This window comes from Carcharodon carcharias, chromosome 10 (assembly GCF_017639515.1).
Source record: "Carcharodon carcharias isolate sCarCar2 chromosome 10, sCarCar2.pri, whole genome shotgun sequence".
Taxonomy (NCBI): domain Eukaryota; kingdom Metazoa; phylum Chordata; class Chondrichthyes; order Lamniformes; family Lamnidae; genus Carcharodon; species Carcharodon carcharias.
The window spans coordinates 53,890,266-53,917,817 of record NC_054476.1 but is presented as its reverse complement, the minus strand read 5'-3'; the positions used below and the strand labels follow the sequence as shown (position 1 = coordinate 53,917,817).

Sequence of the window (27,552 nt, the reverse complement as noted above, 5' to 3'; positions counted from 1 at the left end):
AAACAGTGGCTTGATGTTCAGTGGTGGGGTCATGGTCCAGGGAGAGGTAGGAGGAAGTGTCTGCGAGTTGACGCTCAGCCTCCGCGAGGTAGAGGTCAGTGCGCCAGACAACAACAGCACCACCCTTGTCAGCGGGTTTGATGACAATGTCAGGGTTGGACCTGAGAGAATGGAGTGCAGTAAGTTCAGAGAGAGACAGATTAGAATGGGTGAGAGGAGCAGAGAAATTGAGATGACTAATGTCGCGCCGACAGTTCTCAATGAAAAGATTGAGAGAAGGTAAGAATCCAGAGGGAGGGGTCCAGGTGGAGGGAGAATATTGGAGATGGGTAAAAGGATCCGTTGAACTGGGAGAGGACTCCTGCCCAAAGAAGTGAGCCCAGAGACGAAGACGGCGGAAGAAGAGTTCAGTATCATGCCAAGCCCGAAATTCATTGAGGTGAGGGCGTAAGGGTATGAAACTAAATCCTTTGCTGAGCACTGAACGTTCAGCATCGGAGAGGGGAAGGTCAGGGGGTATAGTGAATACACGGCTGGGGTTGGGACTGGAAGAAAGGGTGGGGACGGAGGGACAGGCAGGGGTGGAGGGTCCTAGATGGGTGTTGGTGTCAATGAGTTGTTGGAGCTTGCGTTCCTTAGCACTTGAGAGAAAGAGAAAAAGTTTCTTGTTGAGGCATCGGATGAACCGAAGGATAAAATGAAACTGGGGGCACGCGCAGCTTTGAAAAAGGGTACGGCGGTGCTGCTGGAGGGTGAGGTCGAGTGTGTTCATATGGCGGCGCATGGCACTGAAAGTGGATTTCAGAATGTGACGGGAACAGCAGTCCGAGAAACGTTTTATGTCCCGGAGATACCTGTAATCCTGGGTGGGTTCGAAACATGAGGGGTGAAATTTCAGTTGAAATTAGTTTCATACTTAGTTTCATACTTAGTTTCATACCCTTACCCCCCATCTCAATGAATTTCAGGCTCGGCACGATGCTGAACTCTTCTTCCGCCGCCTTCATCACCATGCTCACTTCTTTGGGCAGGAGTCCCCTCCCCGTTCAAAGGATCCTTTTACCCACCTCCAATATTTTCCCTCCACCTGGACCCCTCCCTCTGGATTCTTATCTTCTCTTGATCTTTCCATTGAGAAATGTTGGTGTGACATTAGTCGTCTCAATTTCTCTGCTCCTCTCACCCAAAGGATCATCCTCTGCCATTTCTGCCAACTCCAGCATGATGCCACCACCAAACACATCTTCCCTTCACCCCCCCTATCGGCATTCCATAGGGATCGCTCCCTCTGGGACACCCTGGTCCACTCCTCCATCACCCCCTACTCCTCAACCCCCTCCTATGGCACAACCCCATACCCACGCAAAAGATGCAACACCTGCCCCTTCACTTCCTCTCTCCTCACCGTCCAAGGACCCAAACACTCCTTTCAAGTGAAGCAGCATTTCACTTGCATTTCCCCCAACTTAGTCTACTGCATTCATTGCTCCCAATGTGGTCTCCTCTACATTGGAGAGACCAAACGTAAACTGGGCGACCGCTTTGCAGAACACCTGCGGTCTGTCCGCAAGAATGACCCAAACCTCCCTGTCGCTTGCCATTTTAACACTCCACCCTGCTCTCTTGCCCACATGTCTGTCCTTGGCTTGCTGCATTGTTCCAGTGAAGCCCAACGCAAACTGGAGGAACAACACCTCATCTTCCGACTAGGGACTTTATAGCCTTCCGGACTGAATATTGAATTCAACAACTTTAGGTCGTGAGCTCCCTCCCCTATCCCCACCCCCTTTCTGTTTCCCCCTTCTTTTTTTTTTCCAATAAATTATAAAGATTTTCCTTTTCCCACCTATTTCCATTATAAAAAAAACCCCACTAGAGCTATACCTTGAGTGCCCTACCATCCATTCTTAGTTAGCACATTCGTTTAGGTAATATCACCAACTTTAACTTTAACACCTATGTGTTCTATTGTACTATTGTCGTTGACATCTTTTGATGATCTGCTTCTATCACTGCTTGTTTGTGCCTACAACCACACCACCCCCCTCCACCTCTCTGTCTCTCTATCTCTCCGCCCCCCACACACACTCCTTAAACCAGCTTATATTTCAGCTCTTTCCTGGACTCGAACTCAAGTTCTGTCGAAGGGTCATGAGGACTCGAAACGTCAACTCTTTCCTTCTCCGCCGATGCTGCCAGACCTGCTGAGTTTTTCCAGGCAATTCTGTTTTTGTTTATGAAACTAAGTCCTTTGCTGAGCACTGAATGTTCAGCGTTGGAGAGGAGAAGGTCATGGGGTATAGTGAATACACGGCCGGGGCTTGAATTGGAAGATGGAGTGGGGATGGAGGGACAGGCATGGGTGGAGGGTCCTAGATGGGTGTTGGTGTCAATGTTTTGTTGGAACTTGCGTTCCTTAGTACTTGAGAGAAAGAGAAAAAGTTTCTTGTTGAGGCATTGGATGAGACGAAGAATAAAATGAAACTGGGGGCACGTGCAGCTTTGAAAAAGGGTGCGGCGGTGCTGCTGGAGGGAGAGGTCGAGTGTGTTCATATGGCGGTGCATGGCACTGAGTGTGAAGCTCAGAATGCGATGGGAACACAGTCTGAGAAACGTTTTTTGTCCCGGAGATACCTGTAATCCTGGGTGGGTTCAAAACATGAGGGATGGAATTTCACTTGAAAGCCACGTGGGCTAAGCCGGAGATGGAGACAGTCACTGAGAAAGGAAATATGGCTGTAAAAGCGGGTTTTAGTAAACAGAGTATTTTCTGTTTTTGTTTTGGATTTCCAGCATCTGCAGTTTTTTGTTTTTATCTCTGTTTTCATCTTCTGAGTCTTCGGTCTCATGTTTAATTTCAAACACCTTGTTACATCATTTTGGACAGTTCATTGCCTATTTTGAATTGCATCTAAACCAATGATTGACCACACCCTGGGCATTTCTGGGGTTCATTCTTTTGTTGAAATTCCCCAATTCTTTTCTCCTGCCATAACTGTCCAAGGTATTTCTGTCCTCATTGTTTCTAGTTACAAATTGCCATCCCATTAACATTGTATTCTCCATTTTCTGTCTAATTGCCAAATGACCCATTTGCACCATGAATGCTGCTGGGAAGGAATGTTTTGCATGGATTTTTTTTAAGAGAGCTTCTGACATCTGTTCCAGCAGTGTGTGTCTTTCTGCAAATTTAACTCCTGTCAGAACTAGAAGCCTCTCCATATTCGATACTCTGGCATAGTCTAGTAACTTAAATGCCAGCATTGATTGGGGAATTTCTAGATGGAATTTTTGTGGTCTTGCATATATTCTACTGAATTCCATTATGTAATCTTCAATGGAACTATTCTCCAACTTTCTAAATTTGTCAAAATCTAACCATGCTTCGTAAGCACTTAATAAGTCATCCTTCTGATAGATCTTATCCATGAAATCTAATAATGCTTCCAAACCTTCATATGTATTCAAATGCTCAGGCATGAAAATAATTTGCATCTTATTTTGGTTTTGAATAGTAACGAAAGTGTCAAGTCTATTCCTTGTTTTTTCTTTGGCAAGGACATAACCAGTGTCCACAGAGTTAATTCATTCTTCCATTGCTCATAGGATTCAGGCTCTGAAAGTGGGTAAACACATGCTGAAACTCTACAGTTTGATTCAGCCATCCTCCAAAACTACTCCAAACCATTCGTCTCAAAGTTACCTCCAAAGACAGTTTTTGTCCGAAGAAAGCTTAGTTTCCAATCTTTAACTTACAAGCAGCAACCATTCTCTGCTACCACTGTTAAGCTCCAATAGCTGTTCTGCAATAAAGACTGAGACCAAGACTGGCTTCTTCAGAGTTTTACTTTTTTAGAGCATAAAACTATGCAGGGAAATTTATCTCACCTGTTATCCCTTTTATTTAATCAAATTGGTTCTTAGGTTGTTAACTAATAACTAATAATAAACTAATTCAATTAACAATTGAACTTCTTTAACTGTTTCCCAACAAAAGGTGCCATCATTTAGATGAGATGGTAAACTGCATCGCCGTCTGCCCTCTCAGATGAACGTAAAATCCCATGATGCTTCAAAGAATACTGAAGGAGTTAACTTTGGTGTCCAGGCCAATATTTATCCCTCAACCAATATCACTAAAATTCAGATTTTTAGGTGATTGTCACCTTCCTGTTCTATGATCTTCCTAAGTTTCCCACGTTATAACAGGTACTATAATTCATTAGCTGTAAAGTGCTTTGGGATATCTTGTTTTGTGAAAGGGGCTATATAAATGCAAACCTTTTTTTATAGAGGCCTCAAATCTAAATCATACACAGAGATACATTACTTGCTTTGATTTATTTGGTTTATCTGTGATAGTACAATCGGAGCCATGGCAAGCTTTGGTATCCATGATTATGGTAAGAGTAATGTGATTAAAAACAATTATAAACTACTATCAATACATCACTTCATTTAACTGTTCATATCATAATATCCCATTACTAGATTTGTGTGGAAAAATGGATTTTTGCCTACATTGCTTTTTCTAAAACTTAATATTTTGTACTGCTCAAAGCAAGTAAGAATGCCTAAGATCTCAAAAGTTTTCTTAAAAATGAACATTACTAGCCCATCTCCAAGTGAGCTGGCTACAGTGGTCTTCTGGGGACAATTATGTATTCCAGCTGTCAATTCGATAGAGCTTTCACATTCATTATGAGAAATTGCTCACATTCAATATTGAATTCTCATGAAATCCTAAGAGGCATATCATTTGTTGCTTTGGGTGTCAATTTGTCCACAAACTACCTCGGTAACAATCAAATGATGGGCCCCAGTTTGGGTTAGTGACTTTGACAGCTGGTTACAAGCTTTTCGAAAATGGGTAGCATCACTGAGTCCTTTGAGTATTTTTCATTCATTCACAGGATGTGGGCTTCGCTGGCTGGGCCAGCATTTGTTGTCCATTCCTAGTTGCCTTTGAGAAGGTGGTGTTGAGCTGTCTTCTTGAACTGCTGCAATCCATGTGGTGTAAGTACACACACAGTGCTATTAAGGAGGGAGTTGCAGCATTTTGACCCAGCAACAGTGAAGGAATGGTGGGTGACATGGAGGGGAACTTCTAGTTAGTGGTGTTCCCATCTACCTGCTGCCCTTGACTTCCCAGTTGGTAGTGGTCATGGGTTTGGAAGGTGCTGTCAAAGCAGCAAGTGCCTAGGTCAATGCCGGATGGTCCATTTGGTTTCATTCCTTTTTGGGACTTTGTAGCAATTTGTTACAAATGAGTGGCTTTCTAGGCCATTACAGAGGGCATTTAAGAGTCAACCACATTGCTGTGAGTCTGGAGTCACATGTAGGCCAGACCAGGTAAGGATGACAGATATCCTTCTCTAAAGAATATTAGCGAACCAGATGGGTTTTTACAAAAAATCAACAATGGTCGTCATTAGATTTTAATTGGATTCAAATTCCACCATCTGCTGTGGCAAGATTCAAGCCCAGGTCCCCAGAGCATTACCCTGGATTACTAGTCCAGTGACAATACCACTATACCATCGCCTGCCCAATTGAAAGCTCAATCCAGTGCACACCTCTCACAGAATTATTTTGGAAGTCAGCAAACCTCAATAGGTGAACTGCAAGAATTGAAAGGCATTTGTTTTAGCCAGCCAAGCCAAGGAGGTAAACAAAATAACATTTACTATAAGTGGATTTCTGTTTAGTTTCTACGAGACAAAGTAGCCTGCTTGATCAGCAACCCACCCACCAACTTAAATATTCACTCTCTCCACCACTGACACACATTGACAGCAGTGCACACCATATACAAAATGCACTGCAGCAACTCACCAAACCTCCTGCAACAGAACCTTGTGGACCTTAACAGACACCAACAGGCCCTAACACGCCCAGCACACAAAAACAAACACTATTTAATCCTAACAGATTTTAACAGACTCAAGCAGTTCCAAACTGACCCTAACAGCCACTGAGAGATCCAAAACAAACCAAACAGACCCTAACCAAGTCTAACAGTCCCTAATAGACCCTATCAGATGCAAACAGACCCATCATCAACATTGACTCTGGACGACATGAAGTATGATGACATCAGGCCAAACATAGGCAAGGAAACATCCCGCTGATTACCATCAACAACCCTCATTCAGCTGATGAATCAGTCCTCCTTGTTGAATACTACTTGAAAGAAGCAAAGAGTGTAGCAAGGGCACAGAATGTACTCCAGGTGGGGGACTTGCATGCCCAACCAAGAGTGGATCAGTAACACCACTACTGATTGAATTGGCCAGACCTGAAAGACATGTCTGCCAGACTGGGCCTGTGTTGTGTGGCACTACCACTCTGCTAAATGGAATAGATTCATAACAGATCTGGCAGCTCAAAATTGGGCATCCATGAAACACCGTGGGTCAACAGCAGCAGCAGAATTGTATTCAAGCTCAATATGTAACCTCATGGTCCAGCATATCCCTCATTCTACCATTGCCATCAAGACAGGGGATTAACAATGGTTCAATGAGGAGTGCACCAAACATACTTAAAAGTGAGGTGCCAACTTGGTGAAACTACTACACAGGACCATTTGCATGCCAAACAGCAGGAGCAACATACAATAGACAGAGCTAAGCGATCCCACAGCCAACAGATCAGATCTTAAGCTCTGCAGTCCTGCTACATCCAGTCGTGAATGATGGTGGCAATTAAACAATTGACTGGAGGAGGAGGCTTCAGAAATATTCCCATCCTCAGTGATGGAGGAACCCAGCATAACAGTGCAAAAGACAAAGGTGAAGCATTTGCAACCATCTTCAATCAGAAGTGCTGAATGGATGATCCATCCTGTTCTGCCCAAGGTCCCCAGAATCACAGATGCCTATCTTCAGCTAATTCAACTCACTCCACATGCTATATAGAAATAGCTAAAGGCACTGGAAACAGCAAAGGATATGGGTGATGACAACATCTGCCAGCAATACTGAAGGCTTGTGTTCCAGAACTAGCCACACCCCTAGCCAAGTTGTTCCAGATCAGCTAAAACACTGGCATCTACCTGACAATTTACATTCCACCAGGCAGTCCAAGAGAAACAGGCAGGTAGTTCAGGAGTCCCCTGGGGTCCTGCTCGCAAATCAGTATTCCATTTTGGAGGCCGATGAAGACGTTGGTTCCTCCAGGGAATGCAGACAGAGCCAAGCTTCTGACACCAAGCAGCCTGTCTGTACAGAAGGGGAGCAAGAGAGGAAGAGCAATAGTAATAGGGGATTCTACAGTCAGGGGAACAGATAGGTGCTACTGTGGCCATCAACGTGACTCCAGGATGGTGTATTGCCTCCTTGGTGCCAGGGATATCACTGAACGGCTGCAAGGCATTCTGAAGGGGGAGGGTGATAAGGCAGAGGTCATGGAAAATATTGGTACCAATGACATAGGTAGAAAGAGGGATGAGGTCTTGCATCAACAATTCAGGGAGTTAGGCAGTAGGCTAAAAAGCAAGACCTCTCGGGTTGTAATCTCTGGATTACTCCCAGTGCCACGTGCTAGCGGGCATAGAAATAGGAGAATAGCGCAGATGAATACGTGGCTTAAGAGTTGGTGCAGAAGGGAGGGTTTTAGATTCCTGAATCACTGGGACTGTTTCTGGGGAAGGTGGGACCTGTACGATCTATATCTGAACCACAGCAGGACTAACATCCTTGCGGGCGGGCTTGCTAGTGCTGTTGGGAGGAGTTTAAATTAATTCGGCAGGGGGAGGGGACACATAATGTTAGCAGAATAGGGACACATCATAATACAGTAAAACAATCAAATCAGAGGGAATACAGCTGCATTAAGTTTCAAGGGAGTAAGGCAAGGCTAGATGCCTCTACTTTAATGCCAGGAGTATTACAAGTAAAACGGATGAGTTAAGGGTGAGGATTGACACGTGGAATTGTGATATAGTAGCCATCACAGAGATGTGGTTGAGGAAGGGGCAGGATTGGCACTTCAACATTCAAGGATATAGAATCTTCAGGTGAGACAGGGGAGGGGCTAAAAGAGGAGGAGGCATTGCATTATTAGTTAAGGAGTCAGTTACTGCAGTAAGGAGAGATATCTTGGAGGGGGCATCGAATGAAGCTTTGTGGGTAGAGTTTAGGAATAAAAAAGGGGCAGCCACATTGTTAGGTGTTTATTATAGACCCCCAGGTAGTCAGCGGGAAATTGAGGAGCAAATATGTGCACAATTAGCAGAGGTGTGTAAAAACAATAATATAGAGTAATTATATTAGGTGATTTCACCTTTCCCAACATTAATTGGGATCGACATAGTGTTAAGGGCTTGGGTGGAGTGGATTTCTTGAAATGTGTACAGGAGAACTTTTTAGGTCAATATGGAGAGGGCCCAACAAGGGACGGCGCAGTGCTGGACCTAATTCTGGGGAATGAAGCCGGACAGGTGGCTGAGGCAGTGGTGGGGGAGCATTTTATTGATAGCGACCACAACATAGTGCAATTTAAGCTTGTTATGGACAAAGAAATAGACAAGTTGCAAAAAAATGTTTTGAATATCAGTGTCTGTTTCTGTTGGTTAGGATTTGTTTGGGTCCATTAGTATCTGTCAGGCTCTGTCAGGGTCAGTTGGTTTGTTGGGTGTTGGTTACAGATTGGTATCTCTTAAATAAGTCTCCGTAGTCTTCTATATGTTAACTGTAAATCTTTATTAACTACTAGAACTATTTACACATGTACAGTAAAGTGACAGGAGCTGTCTCCATGCTTAGTTCTGCTCATGTACTCAGTCCCACATTAACCCTATATGTTCCAGGTCATTATACTACAGTTGGGGCCTATTATGGCCTATCATGGACTGTCAGGATCTCTCAGGGTATGTTAGGGTCTGGGCCTGTTAAAGTATGTCAGGGCCTATTACCATCTGTCAGGGTCTGTTATGGCTGTTGGTGTCTGTTAGCATTGGTCAGGGTCTCTTAGGGCCTGCCAGGGACTGGCAGGGACTGCTGGAGCCTGTCAGGGTATCTTAGTACCTGTCCAGGTCTGTTAAAATCTGTCAGGGTCTATTAGGATTTGTCAGGGTCTGTCAGGACAGCTGGGGAGGAGTCCCTGTGCCATTATTGGCTTTGTCAGATAATATTCTTATTAATGTTTTGACCAACTAATGCTTTCCTCACAAGACAAACACAAAGTTGCTGATTAAGATAGAATGCTGCTTTAACAGGCCAAAGTTAACAAAGCTACTTCCTCCAGAGGATGAAAGCCAGATGCTCATTAAAATGTTGGTGAATACATGACTTTACAGTTCCTCTGAAAACATTGGAAACCACACAGCCACCCTTTGCCCTTTACACTCAGCAGCCCAGAGACAACTATTTGAATGAGTACCATAGAACCATAGAAAAGTTACAGTGCAGAAAGAGACCATTCAGCCCATCCCCATCTTGCCTGTGCTGGCCAAGTATAGGAAAACTATCTATGAAACATGATAGCATATGGCTTCAATAATTCTAGAAACCGTTGATTTTTTTTGCCTGTTTGGGGTGACTATGGTACACCTGAAAGTTTGGCCACAATTTAAAGAGGTCTGCTGATCAGGCGCATCTGCAGGAAACATGCATCTGTAACACGTGGCAAGACCAATAATATGGCTGCAGATATATGGCGGAAGGGAGATGGGAAGGATTGCTGGGCACTCAAAAAAGATTGAGGAAATTTGGACATATTATACTTACATTCAAAATTCTGCAAACATTTAAGCTGTGTTTTTGTTTAACACACAATTGCATGTCATTGGGCACAAACACACAAGAAATTCCAGGACTTAATATTAAACAGATAAAAATCACAGAATGGTTACAGCACTGAAGGAGGCCATTCAGCCTGTTGTGTCTGAGTTGGCTCTCCTAAAGAATAATTTAGTGCCACCTTCCTTCCTTCTCCCTGTAGCCCTCCACATTCTTCCTTTTCAGATAATATTCCTATTTCCTCTTAAATGCCTCGGTTGATGCTACCTCCATCACACTCTTGGGCAGTGCATTCTAGAACCCAACCACTCCCTGCATGAAAAAGTTGTTCCTCATGTTTCCATTGCTTCTTTTGCCAATTGTCTTAAATCTGTGCCCTCTCCTTCTGGATCTTTCCACCAATGAGAACAGTTTCTCTCTATCTACTCTACCTAGACCCCTCATACTTTTGAACACCTCTACCAAATCTCCTCTCAATCTTTCCCAAGGAAAAGGTGCCGATCTCTCCAATCTATCTACATAACTGAAGTTCCTCATCCCTGGAACAATTTTGTGAACCTTTTCTGCACCCTCTCTAATTAATAGATTAACATTTTTAAAAAATAAATAAGTGACTGTATCTCACCACAGATGACTGCTGCCTAACGCTATGCTGTGTATGGTTGATTGTTGATGCTTTTATTAATATTCAAAGAGGCGTTTACCAGAAAAAAAGTCGCCTGGGGAAAACCCATTTATGATGGAAACATTCTGCTGATTTCTTTAAAACATCAAAGTTGATCCAAAAATATAACCCAGTAAAATCACCTATCATGTCAAATGGCTAGGATTATACGTACAGGATGGTGTCAGGCGTTATGTGCGTATGTCTAACTTGGAATTGTTTAAATGCTCTATCTGTGCACTTAATGAAGAGGCGAGAATAGAAATATTAGAACATTTTTAGGTTTGCTTCCTGTGGTTTGATGTCAGTCGCCGCCCCAAATTGCAGTTTCGTTTCTCTAGTTTTGCTGTTTAGCGCCAGAATCTGGCCTTGGCTGTCCCAGGTTGTTGACCATCCAGGGTCAGAAATTCTTTGTCCAGTCGTCTACCACCGCGGGTCAGGTCATCGATCGCATGGGGATTTCCAAAAGCTGTTTCAGAACTAACAAGGAAGCCCTGGGATTTCCAACAGGTCCTTGGGTTTTTTAATCTCAGCAGCACCGAGTCATATTCTGGATCAGAGATGTGAAAAGTTTCAGTCAGCCAGTCTCAACGCCACTGAGTTGCCGACATCATTTCGCAGTTGACAGGAGCGGTTCTTTCTCAGTCCACGCTAGTATTCAGCCGCCCAACTCCCGGTACATCCCACCCCCACCCGCCTTTCCTACCAGCTGCAGATTGAACGTTGACTCGGAAAGTTAAAGATGAGAGGAAAGGAGCTGAGATGCAGGCTGCTGCAGAACATCACTGTCATAATCGGCTCTATCACTTTGATTTACTCGGCTTGCAGCTCCACCTGGTATCAGAACAAGGGGCTGTGGCACCCGCTCAATACCCCAGCAGCTGAAAATGCTACACTTCACCACCGGCTCAGCCGAGGTAAGACATTTCATCATAGACCTGTGGTTATGTGTGTGCTGTGTCCTAAACAAGTAAAGGGTAGGATCGTGTAGTATCATCGAAAATGCAGCGCAGAAAAAGAGTCGTTTGGCCGATAATGTCTGCCGGCTTCTCTAAAAGAACCAACTCGTTGGCATAGCCCCCGCCCCTTGCTCTTTCTCTGCCTGGCTAATCTGTCTCATCTTCCTGTTCCACTCACAGCAGCCACTGCTAACCCTGTGGGCTCTGCCAGCGGGATCAACTCTCACCACCCGGTGCCACATCTCCCCCCAGAATGTCTGTTCACTTGGGACAAAGCTCTTGCCATCCATGAGCTTATTGTAAACGATTGAATCAACATCATGGGCTTGACAGAAACCTGGCTAAGGAGCGATGCCACTTCTCACCTTAAAGCTGCCTCACCTGGCTACACCTTCCAGAACGTCACAGTGTCACCATGGTGTAGCTCACATCCCCAAATCCCACCTTGCTCTGCCGCCATCCTTCTCTGACACCTTTCCCTCCTTTGAACATCTTGGGCCGTAACTTCGAAGCTCCAAGGCAGTCTCTGGGGGTGATCCCAAAGATAAGCTTGGGAACCCACCCCAACCCCCCACCCTGCCCACCCCGAGAAGTGCAAAATTCCGATGGGCAATTGCCTGCACTGGGAACCATCCAGAAATATGATTTATATCGGAAACTTCAGATGGTTCTGACTGTCTTGCATCAATAGTTAGCTAGAAAAAGTTAGAAGAATGAAGACCGCTTCTAGCTTCTAGGTAACTATTGCACAATCCAACAACGACCCTCCCCCCACCAACAGGACTTCCCCCACCCCGTGACTAAACCCCCATGGAATTACCCACCCACAGGACTCCCCCACAGCACTCCCCCACCCCATGGGACTCCCCCACAGGACACCTTCAATCCCTACCACTCCCATGAGACTCTCCTCGCACACACGGGGCGCCCCCAGCACTGACTGCCACCCCCCCCCCCCACCCCGGACTCCCCACAACCCCCGACTACCCCACTAGACCCAACCTGACTGAACTTCCCTCCTGCCAACTGCCCAACCATCTCACTGCCGACTGACCGACCTTTCCCTGGACTGTCCAACCCACCCCCCCTTTGCCAACTAGCTGAGCCCCTCGCCACCCCGCAACTGCCCACCCACCCTCCAACTGTCAGCCCCTACCCCCATGTTGTCTGATCCCTGCCCTTCCCTGATTGGCAGGCTTCCCCATCCCCCAGACTGGCCGATCTCACTCCCCCTCCCCCCGAGTGCCTGAACTCCTGCCCGAGCGCCTGATGCCCCCCCCCCCCTCATATTCTAACCACTTACCTGACAAACTTACCTTCTCTCTGGCTTGAGAGTGGCTGGACCTTTAAAGCTACCTGATTTATGGCAGCCAGTGCAGTAAAAAAGAGGGCGTGGCCTTCTTGTGTCTGACTCTGAAACTCCCAACAGAACACCCCGGGAACGCATTGCTCTGAGTTGGAAGGTTGCTCGAGAAAGGATCGGAAAGATTTCAAAGTAAAAAATTAGGAGCAAAGTGGCAATCTGATTCTGATTGCCACTCCGCGGCAGTTCAGGCCCTAATCTTGTTCCATTCTCTCACTCCTTTAAAATTCTCATTCTCTTCAGTCTAACCTAGTACCATGCCAAATTTCTCATTAAGATATCTTCACTGTTTTCCTTCTTCAGCTTCTGCATCAAGCAACTTCTCATCCTCAGCAAATTCAACCTCCATCTAAACCAATCATTCTCTCACTCTATCTCTCTGTCTCTTTCCTGAGGTCACTGGCCTTCTATCCTCCCATAATCTTCACTTTTATATAAACTCCCCTGCCCATATTCACAGCCACATCCTCAATCTTGCTATGTCATATAGCTTCTCCACTTCTAGAATATCAATCACAGAGAAGGCCACCACTGATTATTTCCTTATAACACACTTCAGCCATATCCCCTTTCCTGCTCCCAGTGTTAAAACTTTCCTCCAAGTCACTAATACTGGTCCTTTCAAATCCCCAACTGTCTAGCCTTTTGTCTCCTATTCATAATGACAGATCTGCTAAATCATACCCTCACCTCCACCTTTAGTGTCCTGGTCCCCATTGAAACTATAGCTCTCTTTTACTTTGGTCATTCCCCTGGTCCCCTCACCTCCGCTTTGTTAAGTCCAAGGAACACAGACTTGAGTGATTATGACAGACAATTGTTTCATCCATTTACCACCAGATCTCGCTGGACCACATAAAGCATCATTGGGTCCTGACCTTGTCTGCCATAACTGGCCACTATTTCTATAACATCAGGCTTCTCTTTTTCACTCAAAATGGCCTTCTGAAACGCCCATCCTTGCCTCTTCCACTCTCACCTCCAACAAATGCAAAGAGATCATAGACTTCTTTGTCATTAATATTGAGACTATCCAGTTTGCTGCCTCTGCCACACCCCTCCCTTCCACGCGCATACTAAGCTCGACTTCATCTAAGTTTTCCCTGTGTAGCCCTGAACTCATGTCTTTCTCCTGTCTCCCCTTGTGACATCTCCAAGCTCATCCTGTACATGAGACCCACTTCCTGCTCCATGGACCGTATCCCCATCAAACTGCTGACCACCTAGCTTCCATTCTTGTTAGCTGATGTTGCTAATGATTACCTCACTTCAAGTACTGTCCCCTTCCCCTTCAAATCTGCTATGACTCCTCACAAATAAAAACAACCTTGGGCCATTTTTCTTTGCAAACTGTTGTCCTATCTCCAACCTCCCTCTCCTCTCAAAGTACTTGAACCTCCTAAATCCATGCCAATTTTTCCTGCAACTCCATGTTTGAATGCCTCCAATCAGATTTCACTGCTGCACCAGTATTGAAACAATACTTATCAGTCATAAATCACATTTTTTGTGACTGTTCCATCACTAAGGACATCATCTTTGCAATATATCCATTCCTAGCACAGCTCATCTGCTGCTGAAACTGTCAACCATGCCCATGTCATCTCCAGAATTGACTATTAATATGCTTTCTTGGATAGCTTCTCATCCTTCACCCTCTGTAAATTTGAGCTCATCCAAAACTCTGCTGCCTGTATTCTAACTTCCACTAAGTCCCAGTTAACCTGTGCTTGCTAACCTACATTGGTTCCCAGTCTAGCAATGCCTCAATTTTAAAATTCTCATCCTTGTTTTCAAAGCCCTCCATGGTCACGCACCTCCCTATCTCTGTAACCCCCTTCAGCTCTATAATCCTGTGAGATCTCAGCGATCTTCCAATTCTGACCTCTTGTGCATCCCTGATTTTAATTGCTTCATTGATGCCAGCTAAGCCTTCAGCTGCATAAGTTCTAAATTCTGGAATTCCTTCCTTAATCCTCTCTATCTCTCCCTCCTTAAAACCTACCTCTTTCATCAAACATTTGATCACCTGTCCTAATATTTTCTTATAAGGTTCAGTGTCAAATTTTGTTTGATAACACTCCGTTGAAGCACATTTTAGTGTAATACGAGAGTTACATTGTTGTTGTTGTAGAACCCTGCAATTTTTTTTTCTTTTCAAGTATAAATTCGATGCCTTTTTGTACATTCTTATTGAATCTGCTTCCACCACCCTTTCAGCAAGGCATTCCATTTCAGAACAACACACTGCATGAAATAAATTCTCCTCATCCCCCCTCTGGTTCTTTTGTCAGTTATCTTAAATTTGTGTTCTTTGTTTACTAGCCCTCCTATATGCAGAAACAGTTTCTCCTTATTTACTTTATTAAAACCTCTCATAATTTTGAACAACTCAATGCTGCACCATTGTCAACATGACAAGGCAGCACTGAGAAACCATTATGGTTGTTCAATATATAGTGCATTTCATCCAATCTATTTTTTGAAAGTTTGTTTCAGTCTCTAGTTATATAAGTTTTAAAAGGTCCTCATGTCATCATCTAGTAGTAACTAACAGTGCAGTGAATTGAATTTTGAATAATTTGCTCAAATTAAATCAGGTTCCTCAGGGTAGTGTCCAAGGCCCAACCATCTTCAGCTGCTTCATCAAAGACCTTCCCCCATCATAAAGTCAGAAGTGGGGATGTTCGCTGATGATTGCACAATGTTCAGCACCATTCGTGACTCCTCAAAAACTGAAGGAGTCCATGTCTAAATGCAACAAGACCTGGACAATATCCAGGCTTGGGCTGACAAGTGGCAAATAACATTCGCGCCACACACATGTCAGGCAATGACCATCTCCAACAAGAGAGAATCCAACCATCGTCCCTTGATGTTCAATGGCATTACCACCACCAAATCCCCTACTATCAACACCCTGGGGGTTACCATTGACCAGAAACTGAACTGGACTAGTCACATAAATACTGCAGCTACAAGAGCAGGTCAGAGACTAGGGATCCTGCGATGAGTAACTCACTTCCTGAATCCCCAAAGCCTGTCCATCATCTACAAGCCACAAGTCAGGAGTGTGATGGAATACTTCCACTTGCCTGGATGAGTGCAGCTCCCACAATACTGAAGAAGTTTGACACCATCCAGGACAAAGTACCCCGATTGATTAGCACCACATCCACAAACATTTACTCCCTCCACCACTGACGCACAGTAGCAGCAGTGTGTACCATCTACAAGATACACTGCAGGAATTCACCAAGGCTCCTTACAGCACCTTCCAAACCCACGACCACCATCATCTAGAAGGACAAGGGCAGCAGATAGATGGGAACACCACTGCCTGGATGTTCCCCTCCAAGTCACTCACCATCCTGACTTGGAAATATATTGCCGTTCTTTCACTGTCACTGGGTCAAAATCCTGGAGCTCCCTTCCTAACAGCACTGTGGGTGTACCTACACCACATGGACTGCAGCGGTTCAAAAAGGCAGCTCACCACCACCTTCTCAAGGGCAACGAGGGATGAGCAATAAATGTTGGCCCAGCCAGCGAAGCCCACATCCCATAAATGAATAAAATAAAAGGTACCACACAATAATTCCGTAATCCTACACTCAGGAGCATCAGTGCACAAAGGAAGTGGGGAGGAACAGATTCTGTCTAGAAAATTTCTTAGCTCTACTGAAATCAATGAATTATATTTTGATAGCATTCCCCACATACAAAATTACGTCTCAAGGTGTTAAATTTACAGCGACAAAAACAGAAAATGTGAAAAAAAAACTCAGCAGCTCTAACAGCATCTGTGGAGAGAAAAACAGAGATAACATTTTGAGTCCTTATTACTCTCCTTCACAGGTTGCTTGTAAACAGTGGACAAAAAGCAGGGGAGAAAGGGGAGAAACAAGAAACAGAATTACAGATTTCCAAAGAAGAGTCATATTGAACTCAAAACAGTAACTTTGTTTCTGTCTCCACAGATGCTGACAGATATGCTGAGTTTTTCCAGCACTTTCTGTCTTTATTATCACAGAATCACAGAATTGTTACAGTGCAGAAGGAGGCCGAATGAACAATTCACTTAGTGCCATTCTCCCATCCTCTCCCCGTGACCCTGCACATTTTTCCTCTTCAAATAACAATCTAATTCACTTTTGAATATATCAATTGAACCTGCCTCCAACACACTTAGTGCATTCCAGACCTTAACCACTCATGGCCTGAAAAAGTTTTCTGTCATGTCGCTTTTGCTTCGTTTGCAAATTACTTTAAATCTATACCCTCTCACACTCGATCCTTTCACAGTGGGAATAGTTTCTCACTATTTACTCTGTCCAGACCCTTCATGATTTTGAATACCTCACTCAAGTCTTCTCTCAGCCTTCTCTTGTCTTCTCTTGTCTTCTCTTCTCTTCTCTTCTCTTCTCTTCCTAACTTCTCCAATCTATCTTCATAACAGATCCTCTTCCTTGGAACCATTCTGGTGAATCTTTACTGCATTCTCTCCAGTGCCATAGCATCCTTTCCAAAGTGTGGTACACAGAACTGGACATAGTACTCCAGCTGAGGCTGAACCAGTGTTCTATACAAATTCTACATAACCTCCTTGTTCTTGTACTCTATGCTGCTATTAATAAAGCCCAGGATATTGTATGCTTTATTAACTGCTCTCTCAGCTTAAGCTGTCACCTTCAATGATTTATGCACATATACACCCAGGTCCCTCTGCTGCTGCACACTCTTTAGAGTTATACCCTTCACTTTATATTGTCTCTCCATGTTCTTCGTACCAAAATGAATCACTTCACACTTCTCCACATTAAACTTCATCTGCCACCTGTTCACCCATTCCACCAATTTGTCTATGTCCTTTTGAAGTTCTACACTATCCTCCTCCAGTTCACAACATTTGCAAGCTTCGTACCATCCGCAAATTTTGAAATTGTGCCCCATACTCCAAGGTCTAAGCCGTTAATATGTATCAGGAAAAGTAAGGGTCCCAACACTAATCCCTAGGGAACTCCACTACAAACCTTCCTCCAGCCCAAAAAACATCCATTAACCACTACTTACTATTTCCTGTCACAGCCAATTTTGTACCCAGGTTGCTACTTTCCCTTCTATTCCATGAGCTATAACTTTCCTCATAGGTCTTTTGTGCGGCACTGTATCAAATGCCTAAAAAAGGAAGCCTGAAAGCCAGGTTCAGGAGAGGAAATTTTTGAAAGCAATACAGCAAGTGGCAAGCCAGAATAATTCAGGGAGATTGAGAGAGTGAGGGCATAGTGACTAAAAGAGCAATCACTAAACATAGAATTGTGGACAAGAGAGAACCAGACTCACTCAGTACCAAAGGTTGAGGCGGATGCTACTAGCATAGATTGCTGAGGAGAGGTGCGGTGAGGTCAGGAGAGATCTTGGAAAGATGAACTTGGATCTTTTGCTGGGTTACAAGGAACTAGTGCAGCTTAGCAAGGAAGAGGATAGCTGAATACTGAACCTTGTGTAGATAAAGGCATGAGTTATGTATTCTAAATGAATAGTCCTTGGTAGTACAGAACTTGAGTAGTACTGAAAAAAGAGACATACTGTTGAAGCTTTTCATCTTGGACTCATCAGGACTGATGCAAGAATGCCAAATTTCAAATGGAACAATTTACACTGCATGAGAAAAAGGGGTGCTGATTAGTTGGGAAGCCAGCTCTGATTGTTTGAGATGTTGCCATGGCACATGCACCAGAAAGCTATTGACCCCATAGTTTTGTTTATTCAAAAAAGGTGCAATGTCTGGACATATTCCTTTTGCCTGTAGAGGATAGGTCCCTGCATATGAATATATTTAGCTTCTATCAAGCGTAAATGCAAGTCTGGCTGATAATCTTAAATTAGTTTGGGAGTGTAATTTTTAACACACTCAGGGTTGTTCAGCAAGTGCTGCCCAATCACAGACTCACATCTAATGTTGGACACTATGTTCTAAATTTTGCAAGCACAAATAGGTTGAGTACTCTGCCTATTGCGAACAACTGAATGGGGCATGCTGTTTGATATGATCTGCCAGTTGTTGGGACTTACAGCCTACATAACCTGGCATTGCACCGGCACTGAAATTCATATATTACATTACTTATTTGTGTGGTAGGCAGAACGTCTTTTTGGCTTGTTGGCAGCATCCTGTTAATGGAAAATACCACTCGTGTTGCCACTGCATAGCAACAGCATGAAATGGCTGGCTTCATCTGTTGCTCAAATTTTTTGAGATTACCCTTCCAGGGGTAAATTTGAGTTAGACTGGGTACTTTTCAGGTCTGAAAGTGGCAGCTTTAGGCCCATTCATGAGTACGTGCAATACACAGGGACCAATGATCTGATTAGGGTAGCCATTGTCCTGCAAGATAGCTTTGATGTGTCCTATTGTGGCACCAAGCTTACACAGTAAGCAAATGGTTTGGGCTCTATTTACAAGATTGTCAATAAGGCCAATCTTGTAGCGCGTGGAACTGTAGGAATTCCAATGCATAAATTGACCAGGGAAAGTAGGCTTGCAGTTGGCAGGAGTAGAGAACCCATCAGTCGATTTATCAACTAGCATGTTGAGGAAAGGAAGTTCGTTAGACTGCTCCATTTCAAAGGTGAAATTGAGCATGAGATGGAGCTTGTTGAGGTGTGTAAGGAAATTCTTATGTGCAACTGCAGATTCCGAATCTGTGTTCATGAACTCAGCACTTCACGCAGTTGAGTTCAGCTTTAGTGGCCGCATGTATGCCCAAATTATGGTGTTGCCATGGGCTCCCCTCGAGGGCCAGCTCTCACTAACATTTTCATTGGTTTCCATGAGAAATGTGTTCTCGATCGAATGACCCCCAACCTCCTACCCCTTACATATTTCTGATACATAGATGATACGTTTACTATATTTGACTTCTTGCATCTGCCCTGATGAGTGCAAAACAAAAAGCTTCAACATCATGTCTATTTTTTCAGCAATATTCTAAATGACCTATTCCAAATGAAATTTTTGCACTGGCCTTTTATCAGGAGAGTAAAACAGACTATTTGTTGTTTTTTTCCCTAATTGCAGTCATGGTTGTTCTGCTGCAACTGATAATCTTAATCCCAGCAAAGTTTAGTCCAAATTTGAGCCTACCAAACCCAAACTCTTGCATCTCTCAGAACTGACACAAAGTGCGATACATACAATCGATTACTTTGTGTAATTGAACGTAGCAGAATTTTACAAGGATCATTCCACATGCAATGAAATGACCGACCAGTTAAGCGCTCTGTTCTTCTTAGGTAAGTGTCATATGAACTTAAATGTCCATCTGAATCACCAGACAATGCTATCTGAAGGATAATTCCAACTGGTTGCAAAGCTGCATTTCATAATTGCTGGACCTGCATGGCCACGCATTCTAGAGTCTGGGATCTCTGAATGAGAGCAAATTCCACTGCCACAATCTTCTATCACTAGCAGATATCTGCAAGGACTAGAGCTTTGTGAATGTGTCAAAACATACTTGTGCAGAGCTCTGTTATGCTGTAGCTCAGTGGCAGTAAGCCAGGCCTTCTTTGATTTGACATCTACATGAAAGATTCTATACAAACACAAGTTTGTCCAGTGATACCACTCCCCTGTGAAGGCTTTGACTTTCAATCAGGGGATGAATGTTACAACGTGCTAAGACCAGCAAGTAGCACTTCTCGCTCATGCAGTCATGTCTGATACCACTGATTTCATGTTTGAACTTGTTTTATTCAGTCACGGGATGTGGGCTTCGCTGGCTAGGCCAGCATTTATTGCCCATCCTTAGTTGCCCTTTAGAAGCTGCCTTCTTGAACTGCTGCAGTCCATGTGGTGTAGGTACACCCATAGTGCTTTAAGAAAGGGAGTTCCAGAATTTTGACCCAGCAACAGTGAAGGAAAGCGATATATTTCCAAGTCACGATGGTGAGTGACTTAGAGGGGAAGGTCCAGGTGGTGGTGTTCCCTTCTTTCTGCTGCCCTTGTCCTTCTAGATGGCAGTAGTTGTGGGTTTGGAAGGGGCTGTCTAAGGAGCCTTGGTGAATTCCTGCTGTGCATCTTGTAGATGGTACACACTGCTGCTACTGTGCGTTTGCGATGGAGAGAGTGAATGTTTTGTGGATGTGGTGCCAATCAAGCAGGCTGCTTTGTCCTGGACGGTGTCCAGCTTCTTCAGTGTTGTGGGAGCTGCACTCATCCAGGCAAGTGGGGAGTATTCCATCACACTCCTGACTTGTGACTTGCAGATGGTGGATGGGCTTTGGGGAGTCAGGAAGTGAGTTACTTATCACAGGATTCCTAGTCTCTGACCTGCTCTTGTAGCCTCAGTATTCCTAAGACTAGTCCAGTTTAGTTTCTGATCAATGATAACCCCCAGGACATTGATTGTGGGGGATTCAATGATGGTAATACCATTGGATGTCAAGGGGTGATGGTTGGATTCTCTCTTGTTGGACATGGTCACTGCCTGGAACTTGTGTGGCATGAATGTTACTTCCCACTTGTCAGCTCAAGCCTGGACAATTAGGACATGGACTGCTTCAGTGTCTGAGGAGTTGCAAATGGTGCTGAACATTGTGCAATCATCAGCGAACATCCCCACTTCTGACCTTATGATGAAATAAAGGTCATTGATGAAGCAGCTGAATATGGTTGAGCCTAGGACACTACCCTGAGGAACTCCTGCAGTGATGCCCTGGAACTGAGATGACTGACCTCCAACAACCATAACCATCTTCCTTTGTGCTAGGTATAACTCCAACCAGTGGAGAGTTTTCCCCAATTCCTATTGACTCCTGTTTTGCTAGGGCTCCTTGATGCCACACTTGGTCAAATGCGGCCTTCATGTCAAGGGCAGTCACTCTCACTTCACCTTGGGAGTGCAGCTCTTTTGTCCATGTCTGAACCAAGGCTGTAATGAGGTCAGGAGCTGAGTAGCCCTGGTGGAACCCAAACTGGGCGTCAGTGAGCAGGTTATTGCTAAGCAAGTGCCGCTTGATAGCTCTGTTGATGACCCCTTCCATTACTTTACTAATGGGATTGTAATTGGGCAGATTGGACTTATCCTGCTTTTTTTGTACAGGACATAGCTGTGCAATTTTACGCATAGGTGCCAGTGCTGTAGCTTTCCTGGAAAGCTTGGCTAGGGATACGGAAATTTCTGGAGCACAAGTCTTCAGTATTTTAATTACCGGAATCTTGTCAAGGCCCATAGCTTTTGCACTATCCAGTGCCTTCAGCCATTTCTTGATATCATGTGGAGTGAATTAAATTGGCTGAGGACAGGCATCTGTGATGCTGGGGACCTCCTGAAGGGGCCAAGATGGATCATCCACTCGGCACTTCTGGCTGAAGATTTTAGCAAATGCTTCAGCCTTATCTTTTGTACTGATGTGCTGGGCTCCCCCAAAATTGAGAATGGGGATATTTGTGGAGCCTCCTCCTCCAGTGAGTTGTTTAATTATCCACCACCATTCACGAACGGATGTGGCAGGACTGCAGAACCTAGACCTGATCCGTCGGTTGTGGGACCGCTTAGCTCTGTCTATCACTTGCTGCTTATGCTGTTTGGCACACGCAAGTCATCCTGTGTTATAGCTTCACTAGGTTGACACCTCATTTTTAGGTATGCCTGGTGCTGCTCCTGGCATGCCCTGCTGAACTCTTTATTGACCAGAGTTGATCCCCTGGCTTGATGGTAATTGTAGAATGGGAATGTGCTGGGCCATGAGGTTACAGATTGTGTTCGAGCACAATTCTGCTGCTGCTGATGGCCCACAGCGCCTCATGGATGCCCAGTCTTGAGTTGCTGGATCTGTTTGAAATCTATCCCATTTAACACGGTGGTAGTGCCACACAACATGATGCAGGATATCCTCAAGTTGAAGGCAGTACTTTGCCTCCACAACAACTGTGGGTTGGTCAATCCTACCATACTGTCATGGGCAGATGCATCTGCAGTAGGCAGGTTGGTGAGGATGAGGTCAAGTGTGTTTTTCCCTTCTGTTGGTTCCCTCACCACCTGCCACAGACCCAGTCTAGCAGATATGTCCTTTAGGACCCGGCCAGATCAGTCAGTAGTGATGTTACTGAGCCACTCTTGATGATGGACATTGAAGTCTCCCACCCAGAGTACATTCTGCGCCCTTGCCACCCTCAGTGCTTCCTCCAAGTGATGTTCAACATGGAGGAGTACTGATTCATCAGCTGAGGGAGGGTGATACGTGATAATCAACAGGAGGCTTCCTTGCCCATTTTTAACCTAATGCTTTGAGACTTCATGGGGTCCAGAGGTGATGTTGAGGACTCCCAGGGCAAATCCCTCCCGACTGTATACCACTGTGCCGCCACCTCTGCTGAGTCTGTCAGCTGGGACTGGACATATCTATGGATGGTGTTGGTGGTGTCTGGGACATGATCTGTAAGATATAATTCCCTGAGGATGACTACATCAGGCTGTTGCTTGACTGGTCTGTGAGACAGATCACCCAATTTTGGCGCAAGCCCCCAGAGGTTAGTAAAGAGGACTTTGCAGAGTTGACAGGGCTGAGTTTGCATTGTTGTTTCCATTGACTAGGTCAATGTTGGGTAGCCCACATAGTTTCATTCCTTTTTTGAGACTTTGTAGTGGCTTGATACAACTGAGTGGCTTGCTATGCTATCTCAGAGGACAGTTAAGAGCCAACCACATTGCTGTGAGTCTGGATTCACATGTAGGCCAGACCAGGTAAAGACAGCAGATTTCCTTCCCTAAAGGACATTAGTGAACCAGATGGGTTTTTACAACAGTCAACAATAGTTTCATGGTCATCATTAGACTTTTAATTCCAGATTTTTATTGAATTCAGATTCCACTGTGGTGGCACTCAAACCTGGGTCTCCAGAGCATAAACCTGGGCCTCTGATTACTAGTCCAACGACAATACTATTATGTCATTGTCTCTTATAGTGCTTACTTCACAGACTTGGTTTCTGCCGCCTCCAGAGCTATTTAAAGGGATGCAAAACTTACAGAGTTCTGTTTTGATTCTGATCACTGTTTTGTAATATAAATCTAATAAATCATGATCCAGAATTATAAGGCAGATGCTTAAATGGATAAAGTCATGATGCAGGATATTTCTTCTTAATAACACATTTTCAGTATATTTACCCCCAATTCAGATTAAAATTCTTCCTGCATTCAAGCATTGTCCTGGGCAATTGCTGGCGGGCAGGCTATCTACTTCCAGGATGCTGATCAGGATGTGAGATGTGATGCAAATGTGATGTAAGAAAAAACTTTTTCACACAGCGAGTGGTTCAGGTTTGGAATGCACTGCCTGGAACTGTGATGGAAGCAGGTTCAATCGAGGCATTCAATAGGGAATCAGATGATTATTTAAATAGAAACAATGTGGAGGGTTATGGGGAAAAGGCAGGAGAATGGCACTGAATCATAATGTTCACTTGGGGAGCAGACATGATGGGCCGAATGGCCTCCTTCTACACCGTAAGAATTCTGTGATTCTGCGCTGCTGTTAGAATGTATAAGCAGAAACCCAGCTTTCAGGTGCCTTTCCACTACTTGCTGGAACTGGGAGGTGACAAAAGCACCACAATGGGTGCAATTTGCACAAACCGCAAATACACTTTACATCCAATTAATATTTGCCCCCTAAGGTGTGGAGGAAATTGTCAGGAAATTAGGGTTTTGCTTATTAACTGAAAATATTTTTTTTAGGAGAAACATTATGGAATTTGAATCAGAGAATTGTGTTCAAGTGTTGCTTGCACTTTTTGATTAGTTACTATTGTTTTCCTTTTTAGCTGTGGAAGCGGAGCGTGTATTTGGTGTGATTGCAAGTGTGATGGCAATCACAGCTATCTGTATGTCTTTGCTATTCATCTTTTGCTGGAACCCAGATACCAACAGTGAATCCAAGATGAATCCTGGGCGGATACTGCATCCAGGAAAACTACTGATTGTAATACTGGTGCCAACTGGTAAGAAAAAAGTCACTGGAGTTCCTCAGCTCATTTAGTTGGTTAAAGACAGTGAGTAACAGAGCCATGCAGTCCAAGAAAGTCTCAGATTCAATCCCCTAGATGTGCCATTATCAGCTGGAATGGTAGTAAGGGTACTGCAACTGACACCAATGTCCTTCTGTTAATGAAGGAAATAATAGTTGAGTTCTCAATACTGATCACTGTTTGGTTGAAAGTGAATATATGCACACCAGGTTTGATGGCCCTGTGGTGAGTAACCTGCCAACACTCATTATCAAAGTTATGTCCAGTTATAGGTTTCCCACCTCAGCTTCTGTACATAGACTAAAGATGGAACTTGAGACTTTACTGCTATGTATGGCCCATTTACCCACCAATATGTAATAGATTCATTTTGATATGATCCTGAACAAAAGGACCAAACTGAGCTTTTTATACCAATTGAGATTCGATTGATTTTATAGACAACATATTACAGCTGATGATCAATCATGTAGACAGGGATAAGTCAAATTTACTGCAAAGTAACCTATTGACAGTTTTATTTTATATTTTATTTACTGATCAGCAGTTATGAGAACTTCGACTCCTTTGTAACTGTTGAGCTGGCGAACATGAATTAGTATTATTGAGAAGGCTCATTTTCATTTTTATTCATTTCTGGGATACGAGCATCACTGGTAAGGCCAGCATTCATTGCCCATCCCTAATTGTACTTGAGACGGATGGTAGTGGAGAAGCTTCTTGAACCACTGCACTCCAAGTGGTGTAAGCCCTCCCACAATGCTGTTAGGAAGTGAGTTCCAGGACTGTAGAATGGGCACACTGCACAATGCACATCAGTGCTGGAGGGAGTGAATGTTTAAGGTGATGAATATAAATAACAATGACTGTAAAATTTATCTGAACACTTAAAAGCATTGCTATACGTTACTTCAAAAAAAATCAGAAGATCTACTGACAGATTTGAGTTGAGTTGCTATCTAACCTCAGCCATAAACCATCATTGAAAGGTACCTGGAAAAACACTGTCATATCAAACAAAACGATCTGATTTAGGTTGGACATTTTTCATTGTAAAACTATTTTTAATAGGTTATTTTTCAGTTGCCATCTATCACAAAGAACTTTATATCAATAGTAATTGCATGAGCTACCAAATTGACCTTTGCAGGAATATTAAAGTTTTTCATGTTTTTATTTTCAGCATTACTGTATCTCATTGCATGGGCTTTGTTCACCAACCGTCACATGGAACAAATCAAGAATGATATCACACAATTTGGCACTGCATACTGGTTGGCAATGTGTTCTTGGTTCATGCTGCTAGTTATTTTACCAATGATCTACTTGATAGAGCAGTGTTCACTCCCAGAACCTGAGACTCTAATATGAACAGGAGCTCAATATTTCAGAAGGGGATTTAAATATTAGAATCATGTGAATTTGTATAAAGTCTTTCCAAATACTAATGGTTAATGGACCGAGGATTATTTTTGTGTACTGTTTTGAGATTTAGGGAGATTGTTTCAAATTCAGACTTCTTTAGGAACTGCAAAAGTGATATAAATTAATATTTATATACTGTACTGTACCATAACATATTTTCCAGTCATGACATCAGATGCATACCAACTTACTAAGCCAGCTTCACAATTTCTTGGGCAGGCCTTATCATGAAAATCTTGCTTTTCCTTCAACAGACTATTGTGAAGGACCAAGACCCCACCCTGTATTTTTTTTAATCAAATATAGAGAGAGATATGCTCATTGCTATCACTAAAAATTTCAAACTGGACAAAGACCTAGATTCAGCTATTTTAGGTCTGTCTGTGACCTTGAATAAAAGAAGCTACCTGCACTGTTGGGAAACTCGCACACTGTTATCCCTGAAGAGTCAAAAATGACCCCCCGTGGGTTGCACAGACCAAATTCAAAGGGAGCTATACAAATGCTATCTGCATTTCATAACCCAGGCTGGCTCATCTGCTGAGACAAAGGGCCCCACAACCTTTCTTTCAGTTCTTAATGGTTGGATATTCAACAATCTTAGGGACTCAGATGAGGGAAACATGTCCTTTGTCAAAGATAGTGTGAAGAGGTGGGAGTCATGTGACATGAGCCTCTGGCTTTGGAACCAGCAATATTGCCTTGCCAAACTGCAAAGTCAATCTGCCTTTTTACCATTTAATTAGCAGCATCACAGAGAAGGAACTCTGGCCCAGTTTGGACTTCTGGCCCCATCTACACTGCTTCTACTGAAAATTCTGTACCATCACTTATAAGGCTGATTCATCTCTGCATGCCCATCTCATGGTGTGAAATAAACACCAGTGGAAAAGTGAATTATCTAGCTTCGGTTTTCAGCTCACTGACCTCCATGAAGGAGTACCTCTTTGGATTTTAATTCTGGACTCTGGAACCCACATAAACAATATTTCTTTCTCTGTGGTCTCTGTGCTTAATTCTTTCTTTTCTCTATCTCTCTTTTACTGTATTAATGCAAAGGAGGCAATATTGTGACCCTCCTCCCATGTTTTGAATATGTGCAAATAAAGCCCTTTGAGCTCATCCTATTTTGAGTTTGCTGTGGGTTATTAATAGAAAATTGGATCACATCAAAATCGGTTTTGGAAATATGCCATCGCTTGTAAAGGCGGAAGCAAATCAGAAACACATTTCTGTTTATGGACAGGTGGTGAGTGGAGGAATTATCACTGTTTAAATTAACTCCTGCCTGTCATAACAGAAACTTTGAGCTCAAATCGGGATCACCTATTCCATGTTAAGACATGAGCCAAATTTGATAT

General features: G+C 43.8%; 1 protein-coding gene across 2 annotated transcripts; it reads left to right on the top strand.

The window, feature by feature from the left end:
- The first annotated feature begins 10,738 nt into the window (after positions 1–10,738).
- si:ch211-256a21.4 lies at positions 10,739–27,318 on the top strand. Of its 2 annotated transcripts, none has more exons than XM_041197845.1 (3): positions 10,739–11,324; positions 24,563–24,739; positions 26,938–27,318. In XM_041197845.1, the coding sequence occupies exons 1-3, from the start codon at positions 11,150–11,152 to the stop codon at positions 27,147–27,149; spliced, it is 564 nt and encodes a 187-aa protein (XP_041053779.1). In that variant the 5' UTR covers positions 10,739–11,149; the 3' UTR covers positions 27,150–27,318. The 2 variants fall into 2 exon arrangements, with proteins under 2 accessions (XP_041053779.1, XP_041053781.1); XM_041197847.1 differs by having other exon boundaries at positions 25,950–27,318.
- Positions 27,319–27,552: the final 234 nt, after the last annotated feature.